Genomic DNA, 18785 nt, shown 5'->3' with positions numbered 1-18785 from the left:
TTTGAAGTTTAAATCTCCAGTGGTTCTTGAGATATCATGATAACAATCTCAATGTATGGAATTTCATAAGTTGACCTCTGTGACCCTTGACCTTTGACATACGTGCTCCAAAATCTAATCAGATCGTCTTCCTATGGTGATACATACTATCTTAAGTTTGGAGTTTAAATCTCAAATGGTTCTTGAGATATCGCGCTAACAAACTCAATACAAGGAATTTCATAAGTTGACCTCTGTGACCTGTGACCTTTGACCTACGTACTCCAAAATCTAATCAGATCGTCTTCCTATGGTGATAAATACTATTCCCGAGTCTTAAGTTTAAATCTTAAATGGTTCTTGAGATATTGTGATAACGGTCAAACGGGACGGACGTACGGACGTACGGACGGACGTACGGACGTACGGACGGACAACCCGAAAACATGATGCCTCCGGCACCACCTTCGGTGGCGGAGGCATAAAAACAGCATATACTTCTGAACAATGACTTATCCAAAGTGAAAAAGTTACTAGCCAGATATTGACGTCAATTGCATTCACTCATGAAATAAAAAAATAGCCACAAAATTCCCTTTTCTACTTTTCAATGCTTGACTGATACATGTACATAGTTACTTAACAGATTCTTACAAGTGTATTACAATGTCACTGACCAAATTCCTATACACCATACATTCAAAAGGCAAGATGATTTAATAAAGACAATGCACATAAGCACATTCAAATACTGTTTGTTTTTGTTTGCACATGATGCTTTTTCCCTGTTTAGTCATAGCACGTTTTAAAGCATATTTACATATATTTACATTATGTAAATAAGAAAGGCCAAGTTACAGACCAAGCCGAGGCTCCTAATGTATTAATAAAGGGATTTTCACTTTCAACAATAATTTACCTTAAATTTATATTCCAAGACAACTACTAAGGGAAATTTACTATTCAAGTCACTGATATTAGTACATTAATAAATTAAATCTTATTCTCATTTTCACCAAAGCTATACTAAAATGGAAGATAATCCAGAACATAATAATCACTTGAAATAATACTCAAAAGGCATATGTCAAAATTAACTGGAAGACTAATTATTCAACCAGATTAATTGAATTCCAATGATGAATCATTAAATAAGAAATATTATGCAAAATAGTAAAACATAGAATGCAGGCATATTATCAAATACACACAAGCCATATCAATTCACATTCATGATCATGCAAATTAAAGTGAATACAAAACAATAATAAATACATTGTACTGAATATTTCTTTCAAAAAAGCAATACTGAAGTTGTGTAGTATGCAAACATAGTAATACATTAATATTCATAAGAAGCATGATATATCAACAGAGATGCCAATGATTGACCAAGGCTCCTGGAATACTTAAAGAAATAAATGAAGTAGCAAGAAAAAATAGATTTCAACCATTTGAAAATGAACTCTCCAACATTTCCAGGAGCAAATTAAAAATTATTGTGCTGAGGAAGTTAACCAAGAAATAAAACATTTTCACACATTTTGGGATCAAAGTAAGAAGGGAATGTTTAAACTGATGTTTGAAAGAATATTTAAAAAGATCTTAAAAAGAAACAAAATATATATATATATGGAATTGGATCATAAGATTTGACTCATACCTTAAATTTTAAACATGAACAACGTCGACATGTTCATGTACATGACATGTGCTGGAGTACAGAATTGATAGAGCTTACAAACAAATTTCTCCCCAGTTTGGCCCGAGTCGGTGTCCATGGGGTCAATTCAGCTGCGTGACTGTGGAATGACCCCACTACATTGACACACGTAGAGTACGTACCAGCATGAAACTGAGACCATGGTTGACCACTCAGTATGACTGTAATATGACCTTGCAGGTGCATTATAGAATGCCCCAATCAAAAACAGCAACATTTTTTGTGGAATTCTTTTTGTGGAAATATGCAAAGTCAAAAGAGTAAGTGTACATCAAAGAAAGGGTGATTAAATGGTAAATATTATCAAAAAGACAAACGATAGTATACACCCATACACCATGTAGCAGCAAGGGGAGGGGGGGGGGGGCTGTGGTCTCTTTCTCCAATAATCTACTATTTAGGTTAGATGTGATGAATTTTGTTTCACTGAGACAGCCATTTGTGTTGCAATACTTTCCACTTACAGTTTTCTTTTAATCAATATAATCCCTAAAATATGTAAGGCAAGATATGAAAAATTACAAGACCACCTTGATGCCAAAATATTTGTTTTAATATTTTAGTTTTAGTTCTATCATTATCAGCCTCATCTGGCATAGAAAGTATTGCTTTGAATGTGTGATTAATAAACTTCAAGAAGTATTGTTTACTGCTGTGCTGTGATCTGGCAAGCTGTTTTGACATTCAGTGAAAAGAAATATACATGCATGTGAGCAATGGCATTGTGGTGATGATTATGACGATGATTATGATTATTAGACCATTTGCATGCCTGTCACTCCTGGTTCTTCTACCCCCACAATCCATCTTAGAGATCTAGGACCTGTTTCACAAAGCCTTTTTACAATGACAAATGACAAAAATCAGTGATAAATCTGCTGATAACCAATCAGAAGCAATGATTCCAGTAGCTTATAACAAAAACTGTCATTTGTCACTGATGAGAAGTTTTGTGAAACACCCCTCTGATTCTGTTGGTGAGTTGTACAGGAGCCCTTCATCCTGGAGTTGTTGTTCTTCCTCCAGAGTCTATTCCGTTGCCCCAGTCTCGCCTGTTGAATCAGCTGGAGATCAGACACCGATAGAAAATGGTAGACAATAATAATGGTATTTATTCAATAATCATCATCGCAGCTCAAGAGCTGAATTACAAATGATTTTACAAAAACAAGTGCATGAGCTTAATTAATGGCGTAAAACAGAAACAAAAATATATCTTCATAATAATAATAGAAATATCACAGTAGAACAGGAAACATGTATCTATCCCCTTGAAAGGGAAGTAGAAAAGGAGCAGCTGAGTTCTTTATCAATAATTAAATATATAAATCGAGGTAAATGTTGTAGATTACAACAATAGTTCAAGGAAGTAACGTAATGTATTGAAAGTGTGACGGCAACAAATTGAAATCATAATACCGAACGTAAATAAAGAGAGAGAAGGAAAAACAGATCAAAGGGAAGAAACACAGATGCAAAAATCAGTCATGATCTACTAGATCATATTGAGCTAATCCTAAAGAAAATTCCTACCTCGTCTTGAATGCGAACTTTCTTTACATTAGAGTAGATATAAAATGCAAACATTAAGGATGAAATTAACAACTGTTAACTTTGTTTGAAATTTAGAAGTTTTTCATGTGCATTAAAATTTTCACTCATACTTATAATATATGTAAGATCATTATGCTTTTTCTTTTCAAAACAGCCCTATGGAAGGACAAAACCAGATGCAACTCATTATTTTCTTTGTGAATTTGTAATTCGAATTGTACAAAATTGAAATATTTATTCATATCTCATTATTCAAACTATACCTTACCTGTTTCTTTACTCTCCTCAGCTACAGGTTCAGCATCTTCTGTTTTCTCTGCTGGTGCTTCCTTTGCCTTTTCAGTGTCTTCTGCTGGTGTCTCTGCTGGCGTCTCTGCTGGTGTCTCTGCTGGCGTTTCTGCTGGTGTCTCTTTTGGTGCCTCTGCCGGTGTTTCTGCTGGTGCCTCTGCCGGTGTTTCCGCCGGTTTTTCAGCTGCCTCATCAGCTGGTTTATCCTCTGTCTTCTCTGCCGGTGCACCGGTGTCTGCTGCTGGTTCTTCTGACTTTGGTTCCTCTTTGGCTCCTTCTTCCTTCTCATCAGATTTCACTAAACATTAAGCACAACATAATCAGAACCATGTCATTGCTACATTCAACAGGAAAGGTACAAGTCTTCTTTATTCAACCCCCAGGTACTTCTCTGAGAATTGTACTCTCAAGATACTTACCCCATGCTCAGTGTGGGATACTCGCACTGTAAAACCACTTTCGCGGGCACTCCATTTTTGTCAACCCTTAATCTGCAATAACCTTGTAAACTTACACAGTAAGTAGAGCTATGGATTCACTTATTAGTTAATTACGTTGTTCAGAGTGTGTTGCAGGCATTAATAACTGATTTTATTGTTCTGTTGTCCACTCATCAGTCTTTTGTTTTGGAGCTTCATTACATGGGATACATTTGCACTACATGAGAGACCATACATTTACGTTTCTTTGATATACAAAATCTGGCACATTGAGGGTTAATGGATGATCTCTTTAATTCAAGCTTGGATTATCCTAATCCCTCACCTTCTTCTGTCTTGGTCTCCTCTGGTTTATCCTCTCCCTCTGTGGTGGGACCGTTGGCTGTAGGGACTTCCCCGTCACCGTTAGCAACAGGCTCCGCCCCTCCCGGGCCTCTGTACTTGGGTGACTTCTTGACGATGCCAGCCTCTATCATGCTGTATGCCATCTCAATCAACGAAGTCTTCAGATCTCTTGGTTCAATCTTCAGCACATCTTTCATCTAGACATATGCAAATTTATATATACAAGAATTACATCATTTAAATATTTTAATATCAAACCTCTTTCACACATAACATGGAATAATTCCGGGAAAAACGTGACGGTTGGCAGCTTTGCTCTTGTCTTAAATGGGTCAAGAGGAAATCTTAGAAGCTTGGTCAAAATTTGAAGACTATCAACTTAATTTGTCATATTTGTATGATAATATGAGGTTTCACTTTCTGATTATCCCTGTTTTAATCTTGATAATTCTTCAAAATAAATCCTACATTTAGTTTAAAATGTTGTTTTTATTTTCTGTAACCTCATTCATCGTACCTTTACTTATATAAAGTTAAAGGTTCTCTCTGATATAATACTTACCCGTGTGTTATCAAATTTGGAGACTTTATTCCAAATGGGGAGAATCATCTTAGTTTCCTTCATGAACGGACTCGCCATACGAATGAAGATCTTTGGTGTCAGTTTGGTGGGAACATTGTAGCCTGAGAGAGAGAGTGAGAGAGAGTAAGAGAGAGAGTGAGAGAGAGAGAGAGAGTAAGAGTAAGAGAGAGAGAGAGAGAGAGAGTTTTAGAGAAAGTAAGAGAGAGAGAGAGTGAGAGAAAGAGAGAGTAAGAGAGAGAGAGAAAGAGAAAGAGAAAGAGAGAGAGAGAGAAAGAAAGAGGGAGAAAGGAGGGGGGGGGGGGGAGAAACATAGAGACCAAGAAGCAGAGAAAGAGAGAGGCAGATATAGTCAGAGACAGAGAGATAGACAGATAGACAGAATGACAAATGCAATAATCGAAAGTGATCTTCAAGGTTTTCAAAGCTAAGAGCGCCTCATTAGGCATATAAATCAGGAACAATCCATCTTCAACCTGTAACATATCCTACCAGCAAATATCTAAAGAATCAATGTTTGATGGTAACCCATAGCCGGGCCCTTCTATATTAGATTTCTTAGGAGATCAGGTGATGTTCTGCCTCTTTGATGCATGCACATTAAATCTTAACCCACACTGTACTATCAAACATGAAACATTGTTGAGGATATAAACAACAGCAATTTTCAGTTGAGCAATATTTGGCATGCATAAGCCGTTGCTTGGTCAGTCAAAGGTCCGCTAAAATTATTATTATTCAGTTTTATGTAAAAAATAAACTTGTTTCCCTCAAGAAGCAGAATTAAATTGATTAAAAAGGGCCAAAGGCCAATAGATTAGGTAACCTGCCTGTAAAGAAAGTTCTTGTTGTTTTCCTGAAGCTATCACATTTGACAATTTTTCATGTAAAATTGGTCTTACATGAATCTACTCATAAGAGCCAGAAGGATGTTACAATAATTATACGTCTCCTGACGAAGGATAGTCACCCTGTTCGAAACGTTGAGCCACTCCCGCCACTTATCTTCTCCAACTGGCGCTATAGTTCTCCTTAGAACTATAAGCTAAGAAAGGTAACCAACAGTCTTTTTCAAGACTACACCCACAGTCCTTTTCAGGACTACACACACTCAAGAAAGAAAGATTACCAAGAGTCCTTTTTGGGACTTCCCAATTCTCCCTCTCTCTCTCACATGGTGCAAACGCAAACCTAATGTATAATAATACTTCTGTGTTAAATGATATGGCTTAATGCCTTTCTAGCCGTCGGGAGACAAAATAATATGTTACCTTGTGATTTGAACTCTGCTCTTAGTGTAGCTCCCATCTCATTCCACCAGATGTTACCTCCACAAAGGATATGTCTGTTACCTGTCAGTAAACAAAACAAACATTCATCTTTTATTGGTACATTGACAAAGACAAAAAACCACCTATCCATAATCCCCTTCCCAACAGAGATTTCTTTGGTGATTTTTGTGTTTTGGGAGTGTACATATATATTCATGTAATTTGTTCTTTCTTTTTAGGAGCAGCGTAATAGCTCAACTAAATAAGGGATGATTTGCAATTACCACAAAACTTGAGATATTTTTTTCCACGTTTGTTGCTCAATTGATGAAATTGTTGATTGTTGATACTTAAAAAGTGCAGAATTTATTTCCCTTAATTTGGCAAATAAGTGATAAATTCAAGGGAAAAATATGGTATTCAACATATCACATGAACAAGAAGTCTACGATTGCACACACAAACAAAAATCTTTGGCAATCCTCCAATTTGAAAATTATCCCCCAAAATCACAGGCAAAAATGATAACGTGAGTGAGATATGAGAGACAGGCAGCAAGGGACAGAAAGAGAGAAAGAGAAAGAGAGAGAGAGAGAAAGAGAGAGAGAGAAAGAGAGAGAGACAGAGAGACAGACAGAGAGAGAGCAACAGACAGAAAGAAAAAGAAAGACAGAGACAGAGAGAGACAGAGAGAGAAAGAGAGAATGAGATAGAGAGAGAGGGAGAGAGAAAGAGAAAGAGAAACAGACAGACAGAAAGAGAGAAAGAGAGACAGAAAGAGAGAAAGAAAAGGAGAGAAAGAGACAGAAAGAGAGACAGAGAGAGACAGACAGAGAAAAAGAGATGGAGACAGAGAAAGAGAGACAGACAGAGAGAGAGAGAGAGAGAGAAAAAAAGACAGAGAAAGAAAGAGAGCTCCACAAGTGTCCCACATTTCCATGGTAACGGCACTCCCCAACCAACCAACTCACCAGCTGCCTCAGGGCACTTCATGGCTGCGATGTGACCAGCCGCTACATCACGCACGTCTACAAGGGGAAGGTTCACCTTGGGTAGGAGGAAAGGGTTCCGGAGCATGAGGCGCTTCACGATCTCCGTACTCGTTGATTCGTTCTTGCTCAGGATAGGGCCGCAAACGCCGACAGGATGCACCACCGCAAGCTCAAACTTCTCCTCCTCTGTAATAGGATTTTCAGACAAATTATACAAAAAGTGCTCACATACATGTACTTCTGGGGGGCGTTTTCACCAAACTTGTCATCAGCAACAAATGGCAGTTTTTGTTATAAGCTACTGAAATCCTTGCTTCTGATTGGTTATCAGCAGATTTGTCACTGATTTTTGTCATTTGTTATAGATAGAAAGCTTTGTGAAACGGGTTCCAGAACTTCAAACACTGAAGAGAATTGAATATGAAAGATTGTGTTCTGCTCTTTGTGATGAGACATTTGTTTCTTTGGGAAATAAGAGTTGCACTAAATCATTTTTTTTTTAAATATCTGGGAGTGGACTTTTGCCTCAATGCTCGTATGAAAATTGCTTTTCGGTCGATTTTTTTACCCTAATCAAATTTCTTACTTTAATACTGGACCCAATACTTCACCTAAAGCTCTCCCTAAACCTTAAAAAAACACTAAAAAACAATTACAACCCTTACCCTCCATCTTACAGGGGTGATAGTGAGCACTAAAAAAAAGTTGTTTTTTCCACCTCAACCATGCCCCCCTTGAGTAAAAAAAGAAAAAAGAAGAGGATTCGGGGGGGGGGGGGGGGAATGGCATCAAACAACATTCCCCCCTTTTGAGTAAGAAAAATTGGGAAATAATAGGGAAAAATAGAGAAAATAAGGGGAAATCGGGATAGAATCGGGAAGAAAAAAAAATCATCATTGCTTTGATTGAATGAGACCGACCTTTGAGGTTTTCTACAAAGTCCCAAGCAGCTTTCTCAGCTAAGGTCTTGCTCTTAGGGTACGGCAACAATCCATCCATATCGTCTGGCCAATCCTTCTCAGAATATTCTTTGTTTGATAGAGATCCTGCAAGAAAGAAAAAATAGACAGAAAAAGAGAAGAATAACGATATGCAAAAACTTTCGAGCATTTGTCTGCTGATATCCATTTTTGTTTTACTTTGGGTAAGACCGAAATAATTAGTGTGTTCAACATGCCAATGAAAAGCCAGCACATACCTGTATATAACAAAGGTCATACAATATATTTTTGAATACATTACAGATATAGAAAATTTGACTGATGATAATAATGATAATAACTACAATATACCATTCCCAGTCCTAAGGTTAGTCAAAATTGAAAATGTTTTATATGATAGATGATATAAGACCTGTAAGAGCGATATCCAAACATTTTCCATAACAATTACAGGAGACTGACCTGGGAGTGACTTATTAAAGGTACTATGTCCCATTTGCAGCCAACATCAAATTCTGTAGAGCTTTGCAGGAACTATGAATATGTCACGTATGTCCTATCTGTAGAATTTAAAGGTTAGCAGTGTCCTAGTATTCAAATTATGCAAGGAAACCTGTTTACTTTCTAGACTTCACTGTCAGACACTATTGAGTGACTGACTGATTTCTTTTTGTTCTTTGGACATAACATACATAAAATGAGCTGTTAAGGGTACAGGAGCATTTGTACACATCCATAACCCACTTCTTGTAATGTCAAAAATTAAGCTGATTGAATCTTTGCGCAGCACAAAATGTATGACCATACGGTACAAGGGTCTGAAAATCAGACTACTTTCTAAGCATAATTTTCGAAATGAGCTGCGAAAATTCCGCCTCAAGGCAATTTCCAGTTCTAATTTTCTCAAGGGAGTTTTTAGTTGGTAATATCTCTTTTTTACCATAGGATTCACCCAATTTTATGTTTTCAGCCTGCAAAAGAGACACACCACCTTTAAAAGTAACAATAGATATAAATACATGTATATATATACACACCGCAAATGGCCAATCCAGCACTTGTCACGACCACTCGTTTAACTTTCCCATTGGCTGCGACTGCCTTGAGCACGTTTGTGACGCCCTCTACTGCCGGTTTGATGACAGTATTCTCGTCATTTGGGAGGGCCAGAGGAAAGGGGCTGGCCGTATGTAAGACATAGGTACATCCATCCACAGCACTGCAAAGAAATGAACAACATCATTGATACAGATCATTATATCATCTGCATGAATTGAGACCGTCCCCCTTGAGAAAGAGGGTTGTTCAAAGCATTACATAATCATATTATAATGACTGAAATTAGTACATCAGGTGACAAAAAGTCTGGAAGCAAAATCAATATTTGGATTTCTTTAGAAAAGTTGATGTATGTTGCACGATGAACAAACATGAATTAAATTTTAGATAACAAATTTCATCCAAAACATCAGTATAAGAAAATAATCCCTCAACCACGCCCCCCTTGAGTAAAAAAAAAAGAAGAAGAGGATTCGGGGGAAAAATGGCATCTAACAACCCCCCCCCCCCCCCCCCCCCCCCCCCCCCCTTTTGATTAAGAAAAATTGGGAAACCGATTTAAATCGGGTTTTTATCAGGCCTGGTACATACATGTACAGACCCCCGCCCTTCCCCAATAAACAGACACAGATACTAACAAGCAAAGTATGGATGTAAAAGAATCACTGAACTTGTATGCACCCCCTCCCCGAAGACTTTGCAAACTGCAGGCAATCAACTTGTGTAAGGTACAAAAGGAAGTTCTCATTGAAACAAGTGGATGCAAAACCATGAGAGTGAGCAGATCACCACATTGCACTTTAAATATGAAAACAATGACCTTCACGTCCCACTTGTTCCTCTCCAGTCTGGAGTTAAAGGTATAGACAAGTTTTGGAAACGCCCCTCTCTCAAAAAATGAAATGGAAGCTCTTATTACCAATCATGTGAAAGAATATGTTTTGACTAATACGTGACGATACAATTTTGCCGGGAGCCGCCTACTAATTGATATATTTGGTAAATAATTATATCGATCCGGCTTGGATAGATATTGCGAATGCACTTCAACATGGAACATTTGGACATATTTCTGCTTTTTGCGAATTTAAAAGTATTGCCATCTAAACCTCTGAAGGCAATATTTAAACAATATTGAATGGATATTTTGCTCCCAAAACCCTAGAACAGCAATTTTACCACCACTGGTCGACAGTATATCTTTAAAGATATTATCAAACATTCTGATGTAGGAATAAAACAGTGCTAAAATACATGGGGGCTCTGGAAGAACCCCTCTAGCCCTCCAAGGATTCCTCGTGTTTTTCTCCATCAGAACGGTCTTGTATTCATGTGCTTGTTTTGGTCGAAAAGTTGAAAAGCGCCCCACAAAAAAAAAAACGCATTAAGGGTAATCATGAAAGAAAGGAAAGTTTACTTGTTGATTAATTTCACTAAGAAATAAAATGTAAGCCCTTTCCTTGCCAAAATAAGTTAAAAACTAGAAGAGGAATTTCAATGAACTTCTATACCATTGTCATCCAAATGAACCGTATGTACTACTACATAAATCTCGCATCCCATGACCTGTCAAATATTTTTTAGAGATCTATTTTTTATTAAAGTTTAGTACCATCTTTAAAGTATACCGTATCAATGACAAGAAAATACAATAAAGTCCTTGACATAATAGCACTTCATACTGACGGGTTGTTGAGCTCTCCATACTCCTCATATTACAAAGTATGCTAGAAAATTCACTTTTAGACCAGATTTATTGTTCATATTATCTATAGCATACCACAGCAAGTGTGTTGTATCTTAAATTTTAGAAGAGTAACCCCATAATTTGAAGTGGATGGGTGTGGCAACAAAATAGAACCTACTCAAGGAGGAAAGAGTTAGACTATGTCTACCTCCAGTGCAGTCTTCAAGCAGAAATTTCAAATGTGAAACAACTCTCCTTCCATAGCACATACACGACCATACTAATCAAAATGTTGGTAATTCTGAGTATACAGATGCAACCGAAACAGAAACCGAAACAGAATAAATGGCCTTTATATTCGTAACATCTTATACTCTATTTGTTACGGGGGAAATGAAGAGTTATATGAACAGAGAGTGGAATGGAATGCCTCCGGCTACCTATTTGCATATAATCAATCACAACTATTAGAAGTCATACATATAGCTTCTTCCCGTTGTCTGAATTTCTCAGAAATATTTCTAATTTATTTCTATCATTTATCAAATGTTATGTCCAAAATGGTGACAAAATGAGAAAATCATTTTTTTTTTTGGGGGGGGGGGTAGGGGGGGAGGCTGGTCAAGGATGGACCTGGATTCCTCCTGATGGGATGCCTGATGGCCTCCATTACCTCTTCCAAGATTCCTCATTCTCCAGCTCTGCTCCCACTAGCTCCAGCTCATGGGCAGCATCAGGGCACAGCTCCTTGAGATGCTGGAACCTAGCCTCATTTGTCAGGCTCCTCACTGTGCCTCGCACTGCATAGCCGGCCTCCTGTAACTGCTGTACTATGTGGGATGCGATGTAACCCGATGCACCTGTCACCAAAACTCCTGGGGGTGAGGATAAGAGATGAAAAGGGTTCAAATGATGATGGAATACTACCGGTAGTTGGATTGTGCAACAGGTTTGTGACCATACACTTGCACAAAGGAGTGCAAATACTTGGATTGAACAAAGCTACATGCATACACATACACCTAAGTGTCCATAAAATATTGATGGTATTGGGAAACATAAATTGACTAAAATCCAAAATATCTATGAAATATGAATTCCACAGTGAAGGATCCATAAAGGAAGGCACCAATCCCACACACATGTCTGTATCAACCTAGTATCAATGTGAAATTTACAATTCATACTCTTCATAATCATGAAATACACTTCTCATCCAGAAATAATCATAATAATTGGATTTATATAGCGCCTTTTTCCAAAGGATACAAGGTGCTGACTCTTAGTCTATCAACAATTAAGAAGAATTGTACAGAAATGTTTTCAGTTGTTTTTTGAATAAATCTAATGAAGAAAGGGAGGCATCCCCTAAAAAAAAAGTTATATAAAATTGCCACTTAATACACATCTCGTTTGAGCACATGTAGAAATTTATGAAACTTGTACCTGTACATTGTACAAAGGTCCTTTTCTTCCACTTTCACATTATGCATGTGAACATGTAACATTACTATAAGACTCAATCTGAAAACAAAATTAGAAAGATGTAGCCTTGCAAGAGCCGGGGTTATAAATTGTAGAGCATTGCGTGGTGGATACAAATATCCAATATTATTACTATAAAAATCAACAGGCATGAGTAACATCTGATTATTGCTAAGTTCATTTCATATGTAATTATCATCATGAATCATTTCAGAGCTTATTTAGCTCTAGCTTTTTATATTTAAAACTAGCAGACCTTGAAATAAAACCTTGCATTGGGACCAATCTTTGTTTAAATGAATGAAAACAACACAAAAAATCCCTAAAGTAATCAATGAATGAAATTAATATTAATGCTTGAATGAAGAGACTCATTAACACCAAACCAAAATCAAAATAGTAATTTGAATGTGTTAATTACAGAACCTCTACATGTATAAAGGGCAAGGAGGAAGGGGGGGGGGGGGGTGTCAATGAATGAACAGGGCATACAAAAAGATTTTCTTGAGCTCTTGCAAGTATTAAAAGAAACCGGCAACAATTGCCTAAAACAATTAATAAATGAAATCAATATCGCATCTTGAATGATTGACAAGCCCTCCTTGAAAACAATCCAAAAACAAAATACAATTTTGTAGTTGTTTGACTTCTGGCATTTTGGACATTAAGATTCGGTGGACGAGAAAGGCGTGAAAGTCCACTGATCATGCGTGTCTATGGTAAGCCGTTTTATCATTTATTCCTATATCTTGATATCAAGAACTACCATTGCTTTACAACAGAAAATCATTTTTTGATATCAAGAATTGAATTCTTAAAACGGCTTGCCATATGCACGCATTAGTGGATGGGTGGGGGGGGGGGCATCTCAAGATCTTGAATACAAGTTTATATTTCATTTGAGGCCCTGAATCATGGATGACCTACCTCTGTTTACAGATGGAAAGTAGGGCAATGCGACAAACAATGCCTAACACTGATCAACAGTTGGTTTAGAGCCAAAACAGTGTTCATTCTTTAGGCTTCGTAGGCTATCAAGTTTTCTTGTTAAACAATAGGAAGGAGGCCTTCTTAACTCATGAGTTGATTGGCTATAGATTAAACCAAACAATGCTACTTGAATCGGTTGACAAGCAAGATTCTTTTTGACCCCATCGAGGAGCAATTAGGCAATGGCTTAACACCATGATATTTACTTCCTATTTATTCTCCATTAAACTTTCATTTTGATGAAATCCTGTTTTTTTTAGAAAATGTGCATTGAAATTGGCAAAACTTCAAGATCTATGCCAATTTCAAGAAGGCAAACCGCCTACCGGTACATCAAATTTCATACACTGTAGGAAGTTCCATATTTTGCAAGGAAGTTAAAAAGTTAAAGTTAACCATTCAGACTGGCAAAGATAATGAAAAGGGAAGTTTTCTGGTGTTAAAAAAGTGCACATCTCAACTTTTGCCAGATAAAGAACTATTTCAGGCCGAGCAATGTCCCAAAATAAGTTTAATACATGTTGGGAATTTCCATATTTCCCCATGAAGTTTGAAAGAACTCAGTGACAAGACCAGCAAAAGTGATAGAATGTAGTTTTATTTAATGGGAAGTTTGATGGTGTTTAAAAATGTGCATCCCAAGTCACATCACCACAGGAAACAAAATTTCAGGAACCAAACCTCCTACAACAAAATTACATACACAGTGGGAAGTTCCATATTTCTTATTTCTCAGTGAAGTTTGATAGAGCTTGGTGGCAATTAAGGCTAGTAAAAGATGTACGATGTATTGATGATGGTGTTCCAAAATGTGTGCAACTAGCATTACTACAAGGAACAACATTTCAGGAAGCAAACCTGTTAAGTTAAAGTGGACAGTTCTTTGTTTGGTATAACATTTAAGATAAGTTTGTGGTCATACTAGGCTTTTCTCCATCGGACCGAAATAACACGCTATTTTCAGACTTCTGATATTTTCCAGAAACTCAAAATTTTGTCTTCACCAGACCGAAACGCTCATCACAAACTAGCCCAAATTAGCCTGCTATTATGGAAACAAGACCAACATTTCTCAGGATATTTTCTCAACCAAATAGCCTGCCAATTGCAACTGCTAGCTTTATATGTAGACGCAAATTAGCGGGCTAATTTGAGATAAGGCTACTTAAAATAGCAGGTTATTTTGCAACTTTGGTCTGATGAAAACAGGCCTACTGTGGCAAACTTCTTGTTGTTGTTGCAAGCTTTACTGTTTAAATGCAGATCCAACTCACATCACCACAGAAACAACATCACAGGAAACCAACCTCTTGCATTTATAAAGTGGGAAGTTCCATCCCTCACTACCAACTTTAACCTTTTTGATACCATAGACACCACATTTACCATAGACCCCAGCTCTGATTATCATGGCCTTGGTATTCCAAGGGTTAAGAGGAGTTTGGACCCTGAACGGCAAAAGTTTTAGTAGGAAGTTCCATGTTATTTGAAAATGTTCATTCAAGCTGGCTGGCATCATTACAGGAAACAACCTTCCGACAGTCAGAGTGGGAAGTTTCTTGTTTCACCGAGAGGATGAGGGAAGTTTGTGACTAAACTTTCAATACTTCAATCAGGGACAGTGTCGAGAAACCAACATTCTTGCAAGAAAGTCTAAGCTCTGCAAATGTTGCCATCAGGGCCATAATGATAATAAAACGGTGCTTATCAAACAAAATACAATGATAAACAATCACATATTTAACAAAACAATTACAAATAAACCTACAAATTACAATACATATGAAATATACATTGATGTGAACAGAGTAAGTTAATCATCAAAAGCAATTTTGAATAAATGCGTCTGAAGACAGTCTGACAGTTTTTGACATTTAAAAGTAGTTTGTTCCGAAGTTCAGCAGAAGCTTTTCAAAAAGAGCGATGACCATAAGAAAGAGTTGACACAGAAGTAAACATAAGGTTTAATTGTGAAGATGATAGTAGATTGCGTGAGGGTTTGTATTCCTGGATTATTTCTTGCAGATAAATTGGTGCCAATTCATGAATACATTTATACCTTCATGTTGTAAGGTTATGACAAGCAATTTGATTTTTAAATGTAATTGTTAAAGGTAAAGACCAGTATTGGTAACGCCCCAATTTCAAAAAATGAAATGGAAGCTCTCATTACCAATCATGTGAAAGAATATGTTTTGACTAATACATGATGATAAAAAATTTGCCGGGAAACCGCCTACTAATTCATATATTTGGTAAATTTATTTCTCTCATGGTCGTGTGAGAGAGATAGGGTAGTCCCATATACATCTTTCTGTGTATAGTGCTTGTAACTTTACGAAGAATGGGCCAAATTTCTTATCATTTTGATGATTCCAGAACCTTGCAGATGCTAGATGCTAGATGATCAACCTTTTCTGATCGATTCCACAACGTTTCTTTCACAATGCAATCGCGTGACCATTACTGGTCTTTACCTTTAATACTAATTATGGAGGCAGCACCAATACTGCCTTCCTATGCTCCTTGCTCATTTTATACTATCATGATGTGATTTGGCATTAAATGCATCATTATAGAATAAATAATTAATTAATTGAATAAATGTGACGTTGTTTGATTTAACAAATGCAAAAGGATTTATATTTCTTTAGCAGCATCTTTAATGTGAGTACATGTATATGCGATTTCTCTTATCAAAGTACTCAATTTTTCTCAATAATTGGTCAATGAAAATGGTAATCGTCCTTAGTCTGTATGCACAAACTCTATAGATGCTATAGCTGAAAATCTGTACACTAATATGTTTATAGTATGTAGGCTATAGTCTTTCATTTCAGACCCAGCGAGAGGCAATACAATACAAAAGACAAGGGTTTATACCTGAGTATAGGTTACCTCCTATATAACACATAGCGATGAGTGTTCGCAAGGAAAGAAGCCCTCACTTCATTTACATTGGTGAGTTGAATAGCTGAAGGGGTGTACAAGTACCCTTTTTAACACATCAGGAGCACGGCTTGGTGAAAAAAAAGTCTTCCATCTGGCATAAGACCAATTCCAAAACGATTGAGGCATGCGCTGGTGACCCTTGACCCTTGTGAGTCACATACAACATACATGATCTCTTTGTTGAAGCACTCGCTCTAGTCTGCATGCACGAACCCTTGTCCGTCGTAGTGTCTTAAAGAGTGTCTGAACAAAGAGAATATGCTGACTGCATGGTCTACTGCTTCCCATAGGCTCTGTACTTTAGCTGCTCCTGAAACAGCAAGAGACTGAGAGAGCTAGGCTCAGCCCAAGACTTTATGGAAATGCGTTAAAGTATTGAATTGGAGTCTGTGCGTGTAGACTACTCCTGCTCCTGGAGCTGCTTTTGGTGTTTTCTGATTCATTCGCCATCAATGTTGAATACCAATTCAAAGGTACAGCTAGCTCTCCATCAACGTAACTGATGCTGTACTACAATAAACCATACTGAAAAGTGGGTCGCGAACCATTTTGCACCTTTATGCATTGTTAAGTTACTTTCATTTTCATCCAACAGTTTTCATTCTTGTGCCGTTCCATGCCATAAGCAGCAAATCTCCATCCCGAATATTAATGTTCCACTGGCACTATAATGTTTGGATCAATAATTGCAATTTGCTTTGTCGTTAAATAGAAACAGCCGATTACATGTATAGGTATAACTTATGCTTTGTGAAGATTGTTCAATAGAAGAAAAAAATCCAAACAAAGATTTTTCGACCCATCCTACACTTCCTAAATTTGACTTTTAAAAAATTGACTTAAGATAATTATTTGCAAACATACTGGCAAAGAGGGGATTCTAACTGAATATGATTTCTCTCTGGTATTGCTTACAACTGTATAGATTGAGAGAGAGGCAGCTTTCTAAGCATAAATGCGAGTGTTTCTCAACAATGCAAGCATCCCAAGTTTCACAGTAAAATTTTGAAGATTTGTTTGTACCAGTATTAATTTACTAAAATCAAGTCAATACTTTTTCTCCCCTTCTTGTAGGCTAAATTCTTCGTCTTTTAATATTAGCAATAGCACTTTTGTTTAATATCTTTAAGAATGTGTTGCATGTAATTGCAATTGGTCTAGAATCAGATGTAATTACAATGTACAGTGTATGTTCCAATATTGGGTTGGCATGCACACACCTCTAGGGCATAATGAATCATAGCTACCTTCGGAGCAAGTGAGCATGATACCCACTCCCATGCCAGCAACTAGTATAATCAACCTTCAAACCACAGTTTACACTATTATGTAATTAATCAAGTCAGCTGATTTCAAGCTAATTGACCCCACTGGATAGAAAGACTAAGAAAATTCAGCCTAGAAACTACAAAAAAATGCATGTACCGGTAATACATGTACATCACAATCCATATCATATCCAAACTTCCAAAGGGTTATGTACTGTACAGTAGCGTCAGACACTTAATAATCTGTTATTTCAGTAACTTTACTCATTATTTATGACTCCTTTCACATTGTCACTTATTGTAAACTTAAAAGAGATAGAGAAAGAGAGAAGGTAAAAATATTCATAATTAATGCTGGAGAGATAAAACTAGTGAAAAAACAAATAATCAAAAATTTAATTTTGTCCTTGCATGTATTCACACTACTGTACAGTGAGTAGATGCTTTAGTGAGCACCATGTGACCTACAACTTTACTCACTATCAGAGGGACTGTTTCTACAAATTCAGCAAATGCTTATATATATGTGCGTCTTTGGTATTTAACTTTAAAACCCTGTACCTTGTGATCAAAAGTCTGGTGACTTCTACACTAGACCACAACACCTCTCAAATAACATTATGGCGCATAATGTAAATGGGGCCAACAGTCTCATAATGGGAATGGAGCCAACAGTCTCATAATGTGAATAGGGCCAACCGTCTCTTAAAGGTACTATGTCCCTTTTGCAGCCAACCTCAAATTCTGTAGAATTTTGCAGGAATTACGAATATGTCATGTATGTCCTATCTGTGAAATTTAAACGTTAGCAGTGTCCTCACATTCAAATTATGCAAGAAAACCCGTTTACTTGCTAGACTTCACTGTCAGACACTATTGAGTGACTGACTGGCTTTTTTCTTCTTTGGTAATAACATACATGAAAAGAGTTTTAAAGAATACATGAGCATTTGTCTACATCAATAACCCACTTCTTGTGATGGCCAAGATTAAACTGATTGAATCTTTGCGCAGCATAAAACGTATGACCATTCGGTACAATTGTCTGAAAATTAAGACTATTACTTTTGGGCTCTATAGCCCTAAAGTCGATTTGACAACTAATAGTCGTTATTTTCCCACTTGAAGACATTTTCAAGCCCCACCTTTTTAGGGAAGTTCTAAATTAGTATTATCTTTCAAATGCAGTTGGAATTTAACTTTTTAATTTTTTTGGCCTGCAAATGGGACA

The 18785-nt window shown here is 37.0% G+C and overlaps 1 protein-coding gene across 2 annotated transcripts in view; it reads right to left on the bottom strand.

The window, feature by feature from the left end:
- Window positions 1–532: 532 nt before the first annotated feature.
- Window positions 533–18785, bottom strand: part of LOC100890275 (anthocyanidin reductase ((2S)-flavan-3-ol-forming)) — a 32801-nt gene continuing 14548 nt past the window's right edge. Inside the window, exons 2-11 of one of the 2 annotated variants that reach the window (XR_004063597.1) lie at window positions 11533–11734; window positions 9151–9332; window positions 8093–8218; window positions 7152–7358; window positions 6181–6261; window positions 4892–5013; window positions 4310–4526; window positions 3525–3842; window positions 2670–2766; window positions 533–2520 (exon numbers count right to left, since the gene is read on the bottom strand). Coding sequence is in view for 1 of the 2 variants with exons in the window: in XM_030982316.1 (XP_030838176.1) it covers window positions 2732–2766; window positions 3525–3842; window positions 4310–4526; window positions 4892–5013; window positions 6181–6261; window positions 7152–7358; window positions 8093–8218; window positions 9151–9332; window positions 11533–11734 (1490 nt within the window). In the remaining variant the exon portion in view is untranslated. Of the gene's footprint in view, window positions 2767–3524; window positions 3843–4309; window positions 4527–4891; window positions 5014–6180; window positions 6262–7151; window positions 7359–8092; window positions 8219–9150; window positions 9333–11532; window positions 11735–18785 lie in introns of both variants that reach the window. The other variant, XM_030982316.1, reaches the window with a different exon arrangement.

The sequence above is a fragment of the Strongylocentrotus purpuratus genome, unplaced genomic scaffold (genome assembly GCF_000002235.5).
Source record: "Strongylocentrotus purpuratus isolate Spur 01 unplaced genomic scaffold, Spur_5.0 spur5_scaffold_12, whole genome shotgun sequence".
Taxonomy (NCBI): domain Eukaryota; kingdom Metazoa; phylum Echinodermata; class Echinoidea; order Camarodonta; family Strongylocentrotidae; genus Strongylocentrotus; species Strongylocentrotus purpuratus.
The sequence above is the reverse complement of the archived record's forward strand: the minus strand, read 5'-3'. Positions and strand labels throughout refer to the sequence as shown.